The sequence below is a fragment of the Thamnophis sirtalis genome, unplaced genomic scaffold, assembly GCF_051295495.1.
Source record: "Thamnophis sirtalis isolate CommonGarterSnake01/CBP01778 unplaced genomic scaffold, rThaSir2_p1.2 scaffold_3, whole genome shotgun sequence".
NCBI lineage: Eukaryota > Metazoa > Chordata > Lepidosauria > Squamata > Natricidae > Thamnophis > Thamnophis sirtalis.
The window spans coordinates 122,923,833-122,943,799 of NW_028261383.1; the positions used below are offsets into that span (position 1 = coordinate 122,923,833).

At 39.1% G+C, this 19,967-nt stretch overlaps 1 protein-coding gene across 4 annotated transcripts in view; it reads left to right on the forward strand.

Annotated features, from left to right (window-relative positions):
* Positions 1-19,967, forward strand: part of UBE2O (ubiquitin conjugating enzyme E2 O) — a 66,495-nt gene that overhangs the window by 25,707 nt on the left and 20,821 nt on the right. For 3 of the 4 annotated variants that reach the window (XM_087709878.1, XM_087709877.1, XM_087709879.1), the window contains exons 2-8: positions 7,683-7,742; positions 8,435-8,545; positions 10,152-10,249; positions 14,920-14,983; positions 16,030-16,173; positions 16,804-16,913; positions 19,217-19,367. In XM_087709878.1, the coding sequence (XP_087566004.1) occupies positions 7,683-7,742; positions 8,435-8,545; positions 10,152-10,249; positions 14,920-14,983; positions 16,030-16,173; positions 16,804-16,913; positions 19,217-19,367 (738 nt within the window). The remainder of the gene's footprint in view (positions 1-7,682; positions 7,743-8,434; positions 8,546-10,151; positions 10,250-14,919; positions 14,984-16,029; positions 16,174-16,803; positions 16,914-19,216; positions 19,368-19,967) is intronic. The other variant, XM_014060591.2, reaches the window with a different exon arrangement.

The following is a 19,967-nucleotide window of genomic DNA, read 5'->3' on the forward strand; positions in this document are numbered from 1 at the left end:
TTCCTTAGAATTGGATACTTGCACAAGGGCTCTTACAAGACATTTATGTACAACTTAAGTAAATCTATCTCAGTGTCAAATTTTCTGTTAATCAGTGTATTTTTATACCGTTCCTGTCTTAAAATACCTCAGAATAGAAAGATCAATACCCCTGTGAGCTTCATTCATTGGGATTGCAATGGCAAATACTGTTCATTTCACCTGTGTACTGAACCTCTCTATAGTGTATTACTTTCCTCCCCACACCCTTCCTTACAAGGTAGCAGTGATGGGTTTCTGCCAGTTCACACCGGCTCTGGAGAACCGGATGGTGAAATTTACCGATCCGGTGAGAAGAGGCTTGACCGGTGGACCCAGAAGTAACTTCCGGAATGCCTGCCCTGGCCCCTGTCACTTGCTCACCCCCACCCGTCCGTAAGCAGCTCCATCGCTCGCTCCCCCCACCCGTCTGCACTATCTTAGCCCAATTCAGTGTCAAGTCCCATACCTGGGAGTGGAGGTGGTGAATGGCGAAGCATGGAGAGGTCCAGCAGCACAATCCATCAGACAGCAGCGGCAAGCTCAGGGGTTTTCTCCTGGATTCCCCTCTGTCCTGCCTTTTCAGATCTCCCAAAGTTCTTTCCCCAACGTGTGATAGCTTGGTCCTGGATTCCCCTCTAGCCACCTCTGATCTCCCAGCGTGTGATAGCTTTCAACTGGATTCCCTCTGTCCTGCCTCCTCCAATCTCCCAAAGTTCTTTCCCCAGCGTGTGATAGCTTTTTCCTGTATTCCCCTCTGTCTTGCCTCCTCCGGTCTCCCAAAGTTCTTTCCCCAGAGTGTGATAGCTTTCTACTGGATTCTCCTCTTTCCTGACTTCTCAGATCTCCCTAATTTCGGCCCTTAATCCTCCAGTTGTCTATTTTTGGAAGGCTTTCCCCTCTCTTCCTCCCCCCTTCATAGGAGTCCCAAAACATTTTGCCACATGGCTTGGGGGGGGGGGGTGTTACGTGACTGAGTGTGCATGAGTGATGTCAAGTTGTCCATACCCCCCGGTCATATGACTGCCAAACCACGCCCACAAAATAGGCCACACCCACAGAATAGGTAGTAAAAAAAATTGAAACCCACCACTGTAAGATAGCCTATTACAAGGGAGAAGATGGTAGAACACGTTCCTATGTTTCCATCCGCCCTACATTCTTGTTCAGTTTTTACTGCTCTGTTACATTTAATGAAAGCATGTCGTTACTCCAATTTGTCTCAGTTCCGTGAATGTCAGTCAGATGCAGAATCCTGTGAAAAATTTCCTGATAGATAACAGTGCCATCTAGTGCTAGTGTTGCTATTTTTGTAGTTTAAATTTCCCAGAAGGGAAAAGCCTGTTATGTTTTATATTCATTTTCTTAGTTGGCAGAACTTGGTGCTATTTAAAATTAAAAACCATAGGTATGAGAAGTACTCTTTTATTCTAGTGGTGAGCATGATCAATATATTACTGAATTATCTCCTCATGGAAAAGCCACTGTGCAAATAAATATTATGAAATTATATCCGTTTTGTTGGCAAACAGAAATTGAAATAAAAATCACTACTGCCTCTTATCTATGTACTATAAAAGGATGTCACTTTTTTCAATTATACAGTGGTTTGCTTCATAACATATAGTAATTGTTTGTTTTTTTAGGGCTAGTTTGCAATACCAGTGATTCTCACAGGTTAGCATCTGGTTTTTACTGACTTAATATTAAGGTAGTGCTTCTATAAATGAACTTTAAACTACAATTTGACAATATTAGGCACTAAATAGATGGGGGTTTTGTGTTCAACTGAGGAACAGGAAGAAAGTGATTTGAAATATTGGAAGAGCAATCTTGAGAGCTAGTAATATAGCTACTAGTTCTTGTAATGGAAGAACACTCTTGTTCAATGAATCATTGCTTGTCTGATATTTTTTTACTGTGGAAATAGTTTCCATGGCAACCTTGACATGCAACCTCATTTAGGCTGCTTACTGAATAGTAATTTAAAAAACTTAGAATGTTGATGAACAGTATTCTTAAATAAGATTTTGCCACAGATACATTGATGCTAATCTGTGAAATACATAACTAGATGTCATAGACATATTTTCCAACAGACCACAGTTGGATTACCTTATCATTTCCATGCAGTGAAAATAGTGGAATGATAGTAAAGTGATATCATCATTACAGGATAAGAAATGATACTTGCCTCTTTATTTTGCTTCTGCGGTATATGTTTCTGTAATAATGCCGAAGGATTCCCCCCCATTTGGGATTTGTATAAATATAAAAATGCATACAAATCCAGCACAGGGGGTCGAACGACCCTTTCACAGGGGTCGCCTAAGACCATCGAAAAGCACATATTTTCAAAAAAATATGGAAAACGTAAAAATAATTTTATGGTTGGGGGTCACCACAACATGAGGAACTGTATTAAAGAGTTGTGGCATTAGGAAGATTGAGACCCACTGTTTTAGACTATTGTCTCGGAAGTTGTCCAAGAGAAACCTAAAGGAGCTAGGAGATTATGAATGATTTTTTAATGCAGAGGATTGTGCCTGCTGTACTGAAGGCAGCACTGACATTATCTCTTTAAAAATACTTTTATTTGGTGTGTAATTATACTCAAGTTGTAAATAAGGAAATGCTCAAGTAGTCTTAGCTGCTGAATTATTTTTAAATGACATGCATTGTTAAATCTGTTTCAGTCTAGTTTCTAGCTGAATTTGAGAATGAAACTGGTTCAGAATGAAAGTAGGAGGCGGTATAACTTAACAACATTGTCAGTTTGCAGAGATGAAGCATTAAAGAATCTTCAGGACAGCTATTTGCCTTTGTTGTATAATCTTTATAGCTTCTTATTTTACTTCATATAAAACACTTAACGTATTTTTCGGAGTATAAGACACACCTTTTTCCCCCCTAAAAGAGGGTGAAAATTTGGGTGTGTTTTATATACTGAATGTAGTCCCATCCACCCATTGTCACCCACCCTTTGGCTTCTGCCTCCCAGCAATTTACCTCCTTGCAGAAAATGGGGAAAATGGGGCTTGTGGAGGCTGCAATAGGCTATAGCAATCCCTGCAGCCTGAAACAGCTTATCATCCGGAGGTGAAACTTGCTGTTTGCTCCATGAGGCAAATTGCTGGGAGGCAGAAACAGATGTTTTTTTCTTGTGCTAATCAGGCTGTTTGCTGCAAGAAGGTAAGTCAATAACTATAAATGCCTATAGAATATTCAAATTATTAGACTTATTTTTAAAGACTGCTTTATTATTGTTCTAGACAGCTTAACAAAATGAAACAGCTTTTTAAAATAAATGCTTGATCTGAAGAGGCCCAGTGCTATTGTATCTTCTTTTAAATAGCAGAGAATAATTATACTTCCAGAAAGCACATCAATTTTAAAGCATCTATACAAGTATGGTCTGAAATGTAACGCTACAACTGTATATTGTCTCTACTGTTTGCTGTTTGTTGCAAGGAGGCAAATTGCTGGGAGGCATTAGCAGATTTTTTCCCCTTGTTTTCCTCCCCCAAAGCTAGGTGCGTCTTATACTTCGGAGCATCTTTTACTCCGAAAAATATGGTATACAGTACATCCTTGGAGGAGTGGCATACCGATAAAGTAAAAACTCTCTTGAGTCCTGGTATCTGTATTGATATGCCAATATAGTAAATCTGTAAGAGTCCTAATTCTAATTTGGTAGTATTTATTTTCATTTTCTATTATCTCCTAAAGCTTTGGGTGTTCCATTTAACCCCCGTTTACCTTTCTGGATCAATTAGGTTTGACTAAGTACTACCACCAGCCTTCAGTATTTTTTTTAATTCTTGTGAAACAACCTATGATCCAATGAGTGGTAAACTAACATTGAAATTATCTGACATTGTTAAATGTTATTAAAACAATGGCAGAAGATGAGTTTAAAAAATAATGTCAAACAGGGTGATCAAGCTGTGTCTTCTCACATTGTTAGCAAAGGGAGCCTTGTATCACTTATTAGATCTGCCTAATCTGTGACTCATTCAGTTTCTCTTCATGGAGGTGGTTATAGGCTGAAATAAATATCTGTCATTTATCTATTCATAGAGTGAATGGATATATGAAAATGTATATATCACTTAATATATAAATAAGCAAGTCTTTACCCACAGGCATCAATCCCAAGCAACCAGTTATAATGGAGTATTCTGGAATTTGTCCAAAAGTGTTAATCAGATGCATGAAAGCTAGAATTAAAGTATGAGGTCCAGTGATAAATAGAACATCATTAGCATTATAGTATATATGTATATGTGTGTGTATGTATGTATGTGTGTATGTATGTATGTATGTATATATATTAGTTAGAATTTGTTGCTATTATGATCTTGTATGATAGTGCAAGGTTATGAACAAAGATTAAAGGGAGAAGTGGACATCTATGTCTAGTATCTTTATAAAGTGAGATGAAAAAACACCATTAACTTTCACTTGGGAAATGCGGATTACATAGAGAATCCAGCCCCAATTTATAAATTCTCTAGGAAATCTTGCTAAGGTAATATACATGTCTTTTCAGTAAATATTTATCAAAGACTTTTTCTATATTTAGCAATTGAATTACACTTCATTTGTATTCAAATCAATCAAATCTACTAGCCAAATATTATCTGATGTGTCTCTGGTTTTGATAAAACCCATTTGCTCATCCTTGCCTGGTTGTTGGGCGCAACACTGGCAGTTTGAAGTTCAGTCCAGAGTGAAGCTATAGTTAACAAACAAAGCACAAGGTCCAAGGAAAAAGGACAGGGTTGCAGCAGAGAACCTAACAAACAACAAGGAGCTTAGTCATCCAGCCTGAATTGAAAGGCCAGGTCAAGGAGCAGAACAGGAAGCAATCCATACCGAAATGCAGCTCAGAGGTTGATGAGTACCTTATTTTTCGGAGTATAAGATGCACCTTTTTCCCTCAGAAAAGAGGGTGAAAATCTGGGTGCGTCTTATACACTGAATAGAGTATTTTTGGGCTCCCGAAACCTTGCTTCCTTTGCAAAAATTGAGTTGCAGAGAGTTTGTGAGGCCTACAAAGTGCTCCTGGGGGCTGAAGAGGGCATAAATGAGTGGAAAACAGGCCACTGTTTTGCTCATTTTCGGCCCCGCAGTCCCCAGGAGTACTACAAGCCTCCTAAAGGCTATGTATGCCCCCTTTTTGGGGGGGCAAAAACGGGTCATTTTCTGCTCATTTTTGCTTCCCCCAGCCCCCCAGGAGCACTTTGCAGGCCTCTCAAACTCTCTGCATGCCCCATTTTTCAGAAAAAAATGAGGTGTGCAGAGGATTTCGGAGGTCTGCAGAGTGCAAAAAAATTAAAAAAAAATTTAACTCTTCAAAAATCTTGGTGCGTCTTATACGCCGAAAAATATGGTAGCTTCCAACTGAAGGGGCATCACTCTGCTCCATTGCATACCCTGACATCTTTCCTTCTTAAAGAGTTAAGTGGATTCTCTATATTTGGTTGTCCAAAGTCCGGCCCGGGGGCCAATTGCGGCCCGTTTTCAAATTTCGAGCAGCCCGCAGCCTCTTCTCCCCACCAGAGTTATTTGTTTAGTCTTTCATAAAATAATTCATTTTCATTTAATGTTACTGGTTCAAAAAATGTCAGGCTGAATGGTCGGCCCCACACACTTTCATCTCACAAATCTGGCCCTCCTTGCAAAAAGTTTGGACACCTCTGTGCTAGTATATTCTGCAGCTGGTTGTCTGATCAGGCACTGTCCTATTGTCCCTTGATTTCTTCCACACCTGCTCCTGCTGATTATCTGTTGAGTCAGCCTCAAGTGGTTGATTAATTGTGGGTTACTGAAGCTGACAATTTGTTGGATCAGACCCCTCAAGTTCCAAGTTAGAGGACTTCATGACATAGCAATGTGATGAAATATTATCTAGGTTCTTCAGGTCTTCCTGTAATTTAAAATTTAGTAGGGAGAGAGGTGTACAGCATTCCAACAAGTAGTGCAGAGAGAAAGAAGTGGATGAGCCAAAATAATTTGATATCAATTTTGGGAAGGAATTAAGGGATGCAGCTAAAGTTTTTAGAGCTTCGTGATTGTACACCTCAACGGTAGTTTGCTTTTACAAGCATGTTTAAAAATACTTTTTCCTGTCAGAGCATTTTCAGTTGCAGCTTGAGTATAATGTAATAATTATCCAAAAAGCCATATTTTGCCACTTTATTGTCACATTTTCATCAGATTATTAACAGAATTTGCTATACCAGAATTATTTTGGAAGTTCTTTGGAAACACTGCATCAGAATTAATTTATTTTATATGAGGCATTTTGATTGTACTTGGAAAGAGAAGTAAGATAATTTTAATACATAGTAGCTTCACAAGAAGAGCTCTGTTTTCCTGCAAATAACGCATTCAGGGATGGTTAAACTGTGAAGCACATGTGTAATGTAATAAAAATAGTTCTATTTCTCTCACACTAAACAATTGTTGACCTTTGCATTGGTGGTTGCAGATAAGTATTGTTCTGCCAGAGTAGAATATAGATTTTTAGTGAAGTGAAAGTATGAGACGAGAGACAAAAGTGACCAAAACAGAGACCAGAAATTAGCATAGTGGGGGAAAATTGCTTGTGTGCAGCAGTGATCAAGTTTGGAAGGTGAATCAATAATTCACATCCCTGCATGTATTTATCAGAGTATGTGAAAGCAGAATTTAAAATTGTGTCATAACACTGATTTTCAGAGAATGCAAATTTGTGGGGAAGATAGCTGTTTAAAAAGCGCTTTAATGCAATTACAGTTGCTTTATTTGATGATGAATCTTTATACAAGCACAATACTGAGAAACATATACAGTAGAAGTTACTGGGTATAAATAGATGGCATTTGTAAACTATGCCTCATAGCTATTTTCTAGTATAACAAGTTATTAATAATGTAAGTACTTGCCTTTACCATTTTTTGCATTCTGGAAATGTTTTGCCATTTATATTTTAATATTGATGGAGAGATAGCATTGTTCCAGAGACCACCCAGAAACAGAAGAGGAATTATGATGTACCTTGTCAAGGAACTATACAAATGTTAATATGTAAAAGTCTCCATTTCATTATCACTGCCCAATATTGCTGGTATGTGACTGCATTCTTTTATGCAGCATTGCTGTTGCAGATGAAGAAATACTTTTCCCTTCGTTAATCAGAATAACACAGAATAGATACAGAATAGATGGCATTTCCAGTATTGTGATTATATGGTATTATAATGCAATATTAATGGTGATATTCAGGCTAGTGATGAAAGAACAGTTTCAGCACGTGTTGTGTAGTCTGATTCTGATAATAAGTAGGTTAGGTCTTCTTAAGTATAGGAATGGAAGATATTCCAAGAATTATCCAAAGCCTGAGTTGCTTTGAGGAATGACAAATTACAAATCGACTAGAATAATGTATTTTCTTGTGGAATTCCCAAGTATATGACCCACAGGAGAGCTGCAAAAATTGTATTGTATGATTACAAATTTCATTATGTATTGTTTGCTCTTATACACAGTGATACAATTCTGAAGGATTGTGAGTGTGTGTGTGTAAATTATACAAATTATAATTGATACAGTACTGGCTGTTCATGTAGTAAAATATGCTTACAATTAATACTATCTTCTCTTTTTCTCAACCCTAGTTGAAGCTCGAAGACAGATCAGTGGTGCCTCGAGATGTCGTCAGGCATATGGGCTCACGTGTAAGTGTTGTATAGGACAAAGAGACAAAGCAATATCTCATGTGTTGCTACTATTAAATTTAACTGCAATAGACATATTTTTACAAGGCCCAGATCATTTATCTACATAGAAGTAATGGTGTTTCTAATACTCATGTGCAAATAGTGCTCAAAGATAAGCATGATAGCATGTGATAGAAGAAAGGATGCGTAAGACCAGTAATATCAGCACTGAAGCAAATTACTACTATTTACTGATATTTGTTCTATGAAAAGATTTTTGGCACTTTTCTAAATGTTCAAAGAATGCAAGCTCTATAATCATTGACACTTGAATGCATAAAACAGTGTTTAAGAAATACTGGTTTTCTGTAGAATTCTTTTGACAATAATCTGAATTGACTTGTATATAAAGGCTATCCTCCTTATTCTGACATCTTGGATAACAGGCAGATGCTGCCTAGTCTGAGAAATAGTTTATCTGATGTAAGCGTTCCACACTTCAGGTAACAGTGATGCATATAGAAACAGGAAAAGACTCGATGCAGTAGGGTTTTTTGACATTAAAGCTCTATATTCATCTTGTTAGTTTGTATTTCATGGATCTTGACTCTCTTTCTGTGTAAGCAGTGGGTGAAACTTCAAGGATTCTTGGGTTCTGCAAATATTGAAACCATGTTGAAGTTTAAAGAAATATTTGTTTTTCTTTCCAGGACAGCCAGTGTGGGACAGTTGTTGATGTCAATATAGAGTGTGCAGTAAAACTGGTTGGAACCAACTGTATCCTGTATCCTGTTAACAGTAAAGATCTTCAGAATATCTGGGTGAGAATGCTTTAAAACTATTTAGCCTGACACAGCAAGAACTCTTCAAACTTAACAAATATGACCTTACATCAAGAAAAATAAGCAATATCAATTACTACAGCTCACATTTGATCTAGAGAGAGTAATGCCTTTAAATCTTACATGATTTGGGATTCCACATGAACCTGCCTCTAAGGTAGTTTTCTAAGGCCTATGAATAGATGGTTTGTTACTTATGACCATATTCAAACAATTTCTAAAAATGTTGAAGAAATTAAAAAGAATCCTTCTTTTCTAGGACTTTGAGGGAAAATGATTATTTGGGGAGGAAAAGTAACTTACATGTAAAACTTAGCACCCTGTAGAGATACAATTACTGTAAATGTTTCCTGTGTTCTAAGTACTTTGAAGCCTTAGAGAAACAAGAAATGCATTCTTGTCTAGTACAGAGAATTATATCAAATAGTTTGTCTCCTCTGTACTGGAATTATATTGACTTAACACTGTAAGCATTTTAATATTAAAAAAATCTTCCCATATGAAGTTTTTAGAAATCATTTTGGGAAGTAAAAAATGACTAACAATTGTTGAAGCTTTTCTTAGCCATGTTAAAGCATCATTTAAAATACAGTATTATAAAAGATGTCATAATACATCTTTTCAGTTATTCCAGATTTTTTTTCCTGTGCTTTTGCATCTCTAGTTTTGATCTCCAGTTTGAAAGCTCTTATTGAAAGACCTTATTATACCATAAACCAAGTCCTTGTATTCTTTCAGAATAAAATCAAATTTTGGATTTAATTTCCACTAGACTATTATATTTCTTTCCTCTACTGCCCTACTATTAAATTGTTTCAACATATTATTAGTAATGGCTAAGTAAGTGACTAAAAATCGCACAATAAGCTTCCATTGTTGAGGGTGTAGAACCTGTGGCTTGCTAGTGCCAGACCTGTACTTTAACCACCACAGCACACTGGGTGTCACACAGATCTTATAAGGCTGAGGAAGCTACCTCTACATTTATTGTCGTACAAAACATTCTGTCCTTTCTTGAACCAGACTGTTAATTTTCCAGACTCTTTCCAGCTATTTCTTTTTTCAGATTTTTTAATCTTGTTTTTATTACTTTATAAGTAACACAAGACAGCATACATACATAATACTCCTTTCTCTTCCTATATTCCCCACAACAACAGCAACAATCCTGTGCGGTGGGCTAGGTTGAGAAAGTGACTGGTTCAAGGTCACCCAACCAGCTTTTGTTCCTGAGACAGACAGGACTAGAAGTGACAGTCTTCTGATTTCAAGTTTCTGTTTTATATTTGTTTCTATTATAATTTCTATTCTGTGTTTATTTGTTCAGTTCCACTATAGTGTTGGTCATAAAAATACAAACATTAACACATTTCTGTATATCTGGATTTTATAAAGGAGGGGAAATCCTTTTAATCATCTAGAAGATGTTCAATTGATCATGGTCATTTGCTCTTGCAAAGTAGTTCCTACTTTGATTTAGTTTATCCTTTTACAATTATATGAACTTAATTAAATCAATATAATTTCTACCTCTGATAAAATAAACTGTGAAATCAGGCATTCTAATTCTCTCCTTCCCCTTCAGCCCTTTATGTACGGTGACTGCATAGCCTATGACTGGTGGCTAGGAAAGGTGTATGATTTAAAGAACCAAATCATTCTGAAGCTCTCCAATGGCGCAAGGTATTTCTGTTGCTTTGCTAAGGAGCATGCCATTAACTGTTTTTGAATTAGTCTCATAACACTGATTTGTCAGTTGTACTCTTCCTCAGATACCAACTATGTTGATCAACCATGCTGTATAGAATCTTTTAATAAGAAGTTGGGGGTTGTTTCAAAGTTATTACTTGTATAACCTGAGTGAAAACTGGTGATTTGGGGTGATTGCTTGGTTCTTGCTTTTCTAACATTACAATTTTTAATGTTAACTCTTCTATCTCCCTTACCTATAAAAGGTTCCTTAGCTGGCTTATGTAGCTAACTAATGTCAGCTTTTATATTGTAATGGGAAACTATGGGGGGATCTGAGTTGTACATATAAGAACTGTTGAAGCAACTTAATTTAATTTAATTTAATTTATTAGATTTATAGGCCGCCCAATCCCGGAGGACTCTGTGCGGCTTACACAGAACAAGAAAGGAAAACAAACAAAATAAAATAAAAATGAAGATTAAAATTCTCCCAACACGCATACATTCAAGTTGGGGCTGAACCCTACATAATAAGGTCAACAGCCCCAGGCCTGACAGAACTGCCAGGTTTTAACAGCTTTTCTGAAGGCCAAGAGGATGGGCGAGGTCCGGACCTCTGAGGGTAGCTGATTCCACAGGGTCGGAGCAGCCACAGAGAAGGCCCTCCTCCGAGGCCCCGCCAGCCGACACTGTCCGGCTGACGGCATCCTAAGGAGGCCCACCCTGTGGGATCTTATCGGCCGTTGGGAGGTATGCGGCAGTAGGCGGTCTCGCAAATACGCTGGTCCTGAGCCATGTAGGGCTTTAAAGGTAATGACCAACACCTTGAATTGCGTCCGGAGACCAATTGGCAGCCAGTGCAGCTCGCGGAGGATAGGTGTAATATGGGTGTATCTCGGTACACCCAATATCGCTCGCGCGGCTGCATTCTGGACTAGCTGTAGTCTCTGAATGCTTTTCAGGGGTAGCCCCATGTAGAGCACATTGCAATAATCCAAGTAGGGCCGCAATTGATGCACCAGGTAAACCTGGGCAAAGGCCCCCCTGGTCACAGCCGACAAGTGGTATTCCAGTGTCAGCTGTGGATCCAGGAGGACCCACAAATTGTGGGCCCTCTCTGAAGGGTATAAGTTTTCACCCCCAGGATCAAGGATGGACTGTCTGAACTGTCCTTTGGGGGCAGCATTCACAGCCATTCGGTCTTGTCGGGATTGAGTACGAGTTTGTTTACCCCCATTCAGATCCTGACAGCTTCCAGGCATTGGCACATCACGTCCGCCGCTACACTGAGTTGGCACGGGGCAGATAGATACAGTTGCGTATCATCTGCGTATTGATGGTACTTTATCCCGTGTCGTTGTATGATCTCACCCAGCGGTTTCATGTAGATGTTAAATAGGAGGGGGGACAGGACCAAACCCTGCGGCACCCCACAATTGAGGGGCCTAGGGGTCGACCTCTGTCCCCCGACCAACACCGACTGCGACCTACCGGAGAGGTAGGAGGAGAACCACTGTAGAATGGTGCCTCTCACTCCCACCTCCTCCAGACGTCGCAGAAGGATACCATGGTCGATGGTCGATGGTATCGAAAGCCGCTGAGAGGTCAAGAAGCACCAGGATAGAGGAGTGCCCTCTATCCCTAGCCCGCCAGAGATCATCGGTCAGAGCAACCAAAGCGGTTTCTGTGCTGTACCCAGGCCTGAAACCAGACTGAAAGGAATCCAGATAATCCGCTTCATTCAAGGTCCGTCGGAGCTGAAGCACCACCACCTTCTCAACAACCTTCCCCAAAAAAGGGAGGGTGGAGACCGGATGGTAGTTTTTCAGGACGGCTGGCTCCAGGGAGGGCTTCTTGAGGAGGGGCCTCACCACCGCTTCCGAGATGGCACAGTGGTTAGGGTGCAGTACTGCAGGCCACTTCAGCTGACTCTTATCTGCAGTTCAGCGGTTCTAATCTCACTGGCTCAAGGTTGACTCAGCCTTCCATCCTTCCGAGGTGGGTGAAATGAGGACCCAGACTGTGGGGGTGATATGCTGACTCTATAAACCGCTTAGAGAGGGCTGAAAGCCTATAAAGCGGTATATAAGTCTAATTGCTATTGCTATTAATGGTTGCAGGAAAGACCCCTCCTGCAGAGAAGCATTGGTGATCACCTGGAGCCAGCCGCGTGTCACCTCCCTGCTGGTCGAAACCAGCCAGGAGAGGGACGGGTCCACTAAACAGGTGGAGGCGCTCATCGCTCCCATGGCCTTGTCCACTTCCTCAGGGGTGACAAAATCGAACTCATCCCAGGAAAACCAACTTGGACTTGCCCTCGGCATCTCGGCTGGTATTGCCCAAGCAGAGTCTAGGTCTGTCCGAAACTGAGTGATTTTGTCCGACAGAAACTGAACAAATTCCTCAGTTCTTCCCTGCAGGGGTTCCCCCACCCACTCACCTTTCAGGAGGGAGCGGGTCACCCTGAACAGGGCGGCTGGGCGAGATTCTGCGGACGCAATAAGAGTGGAAAAATGAGTGCATTTTGCCGCCCGTATCACCACTAAATAAGTCCTAATAAAGGCTCTTAGTAGTGTTCGATCAGATTCAGAGTTACTAGACCTCCAACGTCACGCTTCATGTCCCGGAGTTCTTCAGTAAACCAAGGTGCCCTCCTGGATCCACTGCTGCAGAGAGGCCTCAAAGGCGCAATCCGATCTAATGCCTCAGTCACCGCAGCATTCCAAGCAGCGACTAAGGATTCGGTCGGGTTGCAGGCAAGGGAGTCAGGTATCTCTCCAAGCTCCCTCTGAAATCCCATAGGGTCCATCAGGTGCCTGGGGCGGAACCACTTAATCGGCTCCACCTGCCTGCAGTGGGGGAGTAGTGTCCTGAAATTAAGCCTCAGCGAGGAGTGATCTGACCATGACAAGGGCGAGATCTCTATTCCCCTTAATTCCAGATCACATCTCCAGAGAGAAATACGAGGTCGAGTGTGTGTCCCGCTCTGTGAGTTGGGCCCTGAACTATTTGGGTCAAGTCCATGGTTGTTGTTGTTAACTTGTTAAGTAGGAAACTAAAATTTCAAAAACAAACTTTTGATATTTGCCTAACTGAATCATGCTCTCCTACAACCGTCAGCAGTCCAGTTAATATATGGGTACTTATCAGATACAGAGGAAGTTGTAGCCAAAACTCCTTAGAACAGAGTTCCTGAACCTTTGTGGCTTTGCAAAGGGGTGGAGGGGGGGGATAGTGTCCTGCGAGTAGCAGGCAAGCGTGTGCATGCAGATCCATTTGCGCAAGTGAAACACAAATGCTTGCCCGCTGCTCATACAAGTTGTGATGCACGCCCGTGCACCTGCCACTTCCACAGCTCGGTTCCAAATGGCTTAAGGCCTAGTAGTGGGTCACAACCCAGGGGTTGGGAACCCCAGCCTTAGTAGACATTCTTTTTAAGAAGGCTGCAGAATTGGACACTGACTCTGGAAATACTGTAATTGTTAAAATATAATCGATAATTTGTAATAACTATTTCTGAACTACATGTGATGTAAATGAATTGTTAGCAGTATTTACCAATAGTACATCACTATCTGATTATTTGAATAGATACCCTATCCTGATGATTTCATTGTGTTGAGCAACTAAGAAAACTCTCTTTTTGAATTCAGCATCTTGAGTACCATATTTTTGGAGTATAAGATGGACCTTTTTCCCTCAAAAAAGAGGGTGAAAATTTGGGTGTGTCTTATACACTGAATGCAGCATTTTTGGCCTCCCAAAACCCCACCCCCTTCACCAAAATGGCTGTGCATAGCCTTTAGGAGGCTTCCAGAGGGGAGGACAGAAATAAGCAAAAAATGGATCATTTTTTGCTTATTTCACCCCAGCCCCCAGGAGCACTCTATAAGCCTCCTAAATGCTATGCATGCCTTTTTTTTAATGAAAAATGGGCCTGTTTTCACAAAAAAACAGTCAGTTTTTGGGAGGTCTGCAGAGTGCAAAACTTTTTTTTTTTAATTTGCCTCTTCAAAATCTTGGTGCGTCTTATACTTCGGTGCATCTTATACTCCGAAAAATACAGTACTTTTTTTGGCCCCCTATTCTCTTCTAAAAATTTAGAATGTAAGACATTTTTTGTCCATATAGAACTATATTTCTCCTAATTTTATGGGATAGATATATATATATATTCCACCTCCTGCAGAAAATGGTTTGCATGCAGAAATGTCCAGGTTCAATTGCTGGCATCTCCAGATAGGATTGATTAAATAAGATTGTGCCTGAAACTCTGGGGATGTCTCAACAGTCAAAGTTGAACATACAAGTTTAATGGACCAATGATTTTATTCAGTATTTAAAGGCAAGTGGATAAATAAGTAGCACTGCGGTGGAAAGGTAACAGTGTTCTGTGTACTTTGGCATATAGCCATGCTGGCCACATGACCACGGAAGCATCTTCAGACAATGCTGACTCCCTTGGCTAAGAAACAGAGATGAGCATCACCCCCTTGAGTTGGACACCACTGGATATGGGAAATCTTTTACCTTTATATTTTGATTCATTAATTAACATCATTAAATTCCAGCATAAGAGCATGTAAATTTAAATATGCTGTTAAAGTAGATTATGCTAACTCTGTTGCAATCTTTTCCCCAATGGTTATGTATTTCTTTAGATGTTCCATGAGCACAGAAGACGCAGCAAAACTCTATGACGTCTGCCCACATGTCAGTGATTCAGTATGTTTTTAATTGTTTAATTAATTTGTAGAGATGCATTTCAGCATATTCTTGAGGAATAGGTAGAGCATAGCATACAGGTAGTCCTTGACTTACAACCACAATTCAGCTCAAAACTTTGATTGCTAAGCAAGGAACTTGTTAAGTGAGTTTTGCTCCATTTTACATCCATTTTTGCTACAATTGTTAGGTGAACCATTCGGTTGCAACAACAAAGTGTGAAAAATGGTCATAAGTTATTTTTTCAGTGTCTTTGTAACTTCAAATTGTTGTAAGTTGAAGACTACCTAAAGTTGAAAGTTTATTCAGTGTTAAAAATTTGGGAAGGGAAGGAGGAGAGAGTTATGTGATTATGTAATGTGATAAAATAATTAAGTATGTCTTTCCATTTGGGAATAGCAGCTTAGGACCAAACTGTTATGCAGTTATTTGAAACCAAATCTCATTCCGATGGATACAGTCCTATTGTCCATGCATTTCAAAACCACTACCAGTTTTGACCCTGTTAAGGTGTTCTTAATTTAGTATATAATATAATATATTTTCTCTTGCCTAAAAATGGTTGACTATATTTTGCTTGTTGTATATAGAAATAGATAAGCTATTGCTCTCAGGTCTTGTTTGTATGGGCTAATAGTCTTGTCTTTGCCTTCCTGAATGTTTGATCATGTATGTCTAAAGTTGTTGCCATAAAGAAGTTTATTTCTTAGAGAATCCAATTTATCCCCAAAGGCTCAAGAAGTTACTCAGTACAGGTTAATAGAAGACTGTTATTGTGGTGAATGGAAATGACTTGTTTGTTTCTTTGTAGCCCTGAATTCCTTGTACTTTAGTCAGTCATAATTATCTATGAGATTTTTGTACTTACTGTATTTAGAACTAGAGCAGAAAAGAGAATTTATTAGGTGCAGGAAGATGAGCCCCAAGTTCTTAAGCATTTCCATAATGATAAAATTAAGATAAAATGTGGAAAATTTGTTCAACTAGGGTAGACCTGTGATTTAATCATATCTGATTTTTACTTCTGGTTTTGCTTCATTTTTCAGGGACTGTTTTTTGATGATTCATACGGCTTTTATCCTGGGCAAGTTCTCATTGGTCCTTCAAAGGTCTTCTCAAATGTGCAGTGGCTTTCAGGAGTGAAACCTGTACTCAGTACGAAGAGCAAATTCAGAGTTGTGGTAGAAGAGGTGTGTTTCAGCAAGATAACCCTGTTATGAAATATTGTTTGGATTTTCCCCAAAACAAAGCTTGATGTGTAGTCTTGAAATGTCTGTGTAAACGTAAGAGAGCCTGCTGTTTTAGAAACAATTCCGTTTCAGTGTTTTCTTTTCTTGCTCAGTTCACTTAAATTCCTAATAGAAGAAGTCTATAATGTAGAAGTCACATCCATTTGAATATTAGATTGCAAAGGAATGTAGAGATAACGTTGAAGAAAATATGCAGGAACAAAGAAGAAAAAAATAAGAAATAATTCAGCCCTGGGAAAAGTAGGCTCCTATAATGCAACTTTTGTGCTCTCTGTTTTCTGTTTTGGTCTATGTTGAAGAACTAGAAGATTTTATTTTAAAAAAAGTGTCTAATATGTTATGCATCTCTTTAAATTGCATAATTAATATTAGGATTATATCTAGATTAGGATTATTATGATTTTTGGGATTATATTGCAGAAATATAATCTGCAATTAATCTGGAAATCAAAAAGAAATTCAGAATTTGAAACAAAGTGGGAAATTGTATGTTAATTTTGTAAACAGTTACAGAGTACAAGGACATCTTAATGAAATATTTCTCTCGCAATCCAACCTTTTCTTCTTTAGGTACAAGTAGTAGAACTGAAAGTGACTTGGATCACTAAGAGCTTCTGCCCTGGGGGAACAGATAGTATAAGCCCACCACCATCTTTAATCACCCAAGAGAATTTATCTAGGTAAGAAACAGTTCATACCAGTTTCCAAAAAGGCCTGCTTGTTTCACGTCTTTGAATTGCTAAAAATAGAATAACCACTTTCATAAAATGCATTGTTTTATAGTTCCTCTTCTTGAATCTTACTGCTCTTACTACAAGTAATCCTCAACATATGACCACAATGGAACCCAAAGTTTCTGTTGTTAAGTGAGACATTTGTTAAATGAGTTTTGCCCAATTTTATGACCTTTCTTACCATAGTTGTTAAGTGAAGTTAGTAACCTGGTTGTTAAGTGAATCTGGCTTTGCCATTAACTCTGCTTGTCCAAAGATCACATGGCCTTGGGACATAACAACAGTCATAAGTATGAACCAGTTGCCAAGCATATGAATTTTGATCACATGATTATGGGGATTCTGCAGAGCTCCTAACCGTGAAAAATGGTCATAAGTCACTTGTTTCAGTGCCATTGTAACTTTGAATGGTCATTGAATGAACTGTTGTAAGTGAAGGACTACCTGTACTCCTCCTTGCAAGAAGACTGCAGGATTATAATCAAGTACTATGAGCTGACCTCAAGCTCATAGCCACAGGGGTATTCTGTAAGGGTTTGCTAAAGCCTCACTATTGTAAGCACGGTTGAATTACAATTACTTCAGAGCTAAGAGATCTTCAGATCTCTTAGTTTTTTTAAAAAACAAAACAATTCAAAGGGAGAGGAAAAATATTATGTTTGTTAGTATCCACTATATACAAAATCAAAAATTGCTTCCTTAAATATCTTTTTCTTCTTTTCCTTTTCTCTTTTGCCTTAATTTAATTTTCTGTCCTTCTATTTTCTTTTTATATATTTTCCTCTTTTTCTCTTTAATTCTATTTTGTATTATTTATTATTTATTTTATTATAATTATTTATTCTGTACTAGCTTTTTATTACTGTTTTTTTAAATCTTTGAATAAAAATATTTAAAAAAAAACAAAACACAAGCAATCCAAGCTTAACCTTCCTCTGCTTTATGCTAAAAACATACTGTTGATTTAGTTTGGGGCGAGGGGAGATATCCACTGTAGTTTTGTAAATCATGATTTCTTTCTTGATACGTTTTACATCAACTAAACCAAAGTAAATATGTCATGTGATGGAATTATATATCTGAAAATGATATTAAGACATGCATAAATGTGAGTTGCTGGGCATGCCGATTTTGAAAACTGCTTAATTCTCTTTCTTACAACCAAAGCTTACATCGGGAATGGCCATCATATGACACATGATTCCTCATCTCAGACCTAGCCTCCTGTTTTCCTGTCTCATCCTGAGTTGATATACCCCATGTCCTGTTTCTGCACATGCCATAAGAATATGTTTTCCATTAGTAAATCATCATTACAGAGTTTACTCTATTTTTTTGTAAAATTAGGAAGTAATTATCTCTTTGATTTCTCAAATAGTGATTTCCCAAATAATGTATCTATCAGGCCTGCAGTTATATCCCTTTTAGGATTTTTGGCCTGCCACACACTCTATTATTTCATTATGCTGTTTCATTAGTGTAGTAATTGGGAGGGGGAATAGAAAGGAGTAGAATTGCGGAATGTGTTGTTGTCATTCCTTTCTAGAAGCCCAAGGTCATTTTTTGTGTCCGCACCTCTGCACCTGACCGTAACCAGCTGGGTGGAGATGCCAGCGTGGCCGAAGAAGATTGGACCATGTGATGGGTTTATGGTTGTGGGGCAGGGGTGGGTTTCTCGCCCCGTTCCAACCGGTTTGGTTGGAACGGGGCCGGCAGCGTCCTCGTGCACGCGCGCGGTGCACGCATGCGTACTAGCGTCTGTGCAATGCTCCAGCTGCTCCTGGAGGATCGCGCAGGCGCTGTATGCATCCTGCGCATGCGTGGAAGCGCAGAACTCGTCAAAACCGGGTAAGGACCGTGGGCGGGCGGGCGGGCCCTTCGCCGTTCCCGGAAGTTACTTACTTCAGGGGTTCGCCGACCAACCGGTTCGCAGGGACCGCCGCGAACCGGTTGAAACCCACCCCTGGTGTGGGGATAAGATCATGAACTTTCAACTGGGTGGAATCCCAGGAAGCTTTTAGATTTGGGATTCCACAGTTTGTTGCCAACATGTCTGTCTTATTAAATTGGAACTTTAAGGATAGCTCTGCCTTGGACTCTGATTTAATTCTGCATGATATTTGGAATGCTGACAGTATCACTGTACATATACTTGAAACAGTTTTAGACATTTCAGCCAACGCTGAAGAATCAGGAAGAAGATACCATCCAGCAGTAAAGTGACACTACTTCTGTTTCACTTTTAATAGAGTAAAACGCCTGGGTTGTTTTGACCATGCTGAACGCCAGCTTGGAGAAAGGTGTCTGTATGTATTTCCGGAGAAAGTGGAGCCAGCAAAAATCACGTGTGAATGTCCAGAGAGAAACTGTGTTCTAGGAGAAGGCTCAGCTTCTAAGAAGGTATGTGCCCTGATAAAAGTTAGCTGACAATATTGAACTATTTTTGAGATATCTGCTTTGTTAATTACTTCTAACTGTTCTTGTTTGACTCTGTATATCCCCACTATTGCCAATTTCTTCTATGGTTCAGAATATGGAATGATCTTTGGGAACTGCTTTCCTTTTTTTAATTCTATCTCCCAGAACATGATATTTTAAGAAACACACAAGCATAATATTAATTGGTTGCTTAATCATATTCAGACATCACTTAGTTTTGTAGGTTATGCAGACATGATTAGTATAAACTTTAGTTATTAATGTTGTATATTTCCAATTTATTCTTCAGCAAGGGAATGGGAAAAAATGAATGTTAAATAATTCCAGAATTGTGAACTGAATTCCTGTATCATTGGAGGGAAATTAATATGATAGTTGATCATTCAAGAGAAAATGCATAGTGTTCTGTTGTTTGAATTAATTGATAAGTGGTGGAATTTGTTTTCAGATGGCAACTTTTTAAATACTTGAGACCCTGAGTATTGATATGTATCATATTTTTCACATAAAAAATGCTTGTTGTTTACGGATACAGTAGTTAACACAGGTCTAGTTTTGATA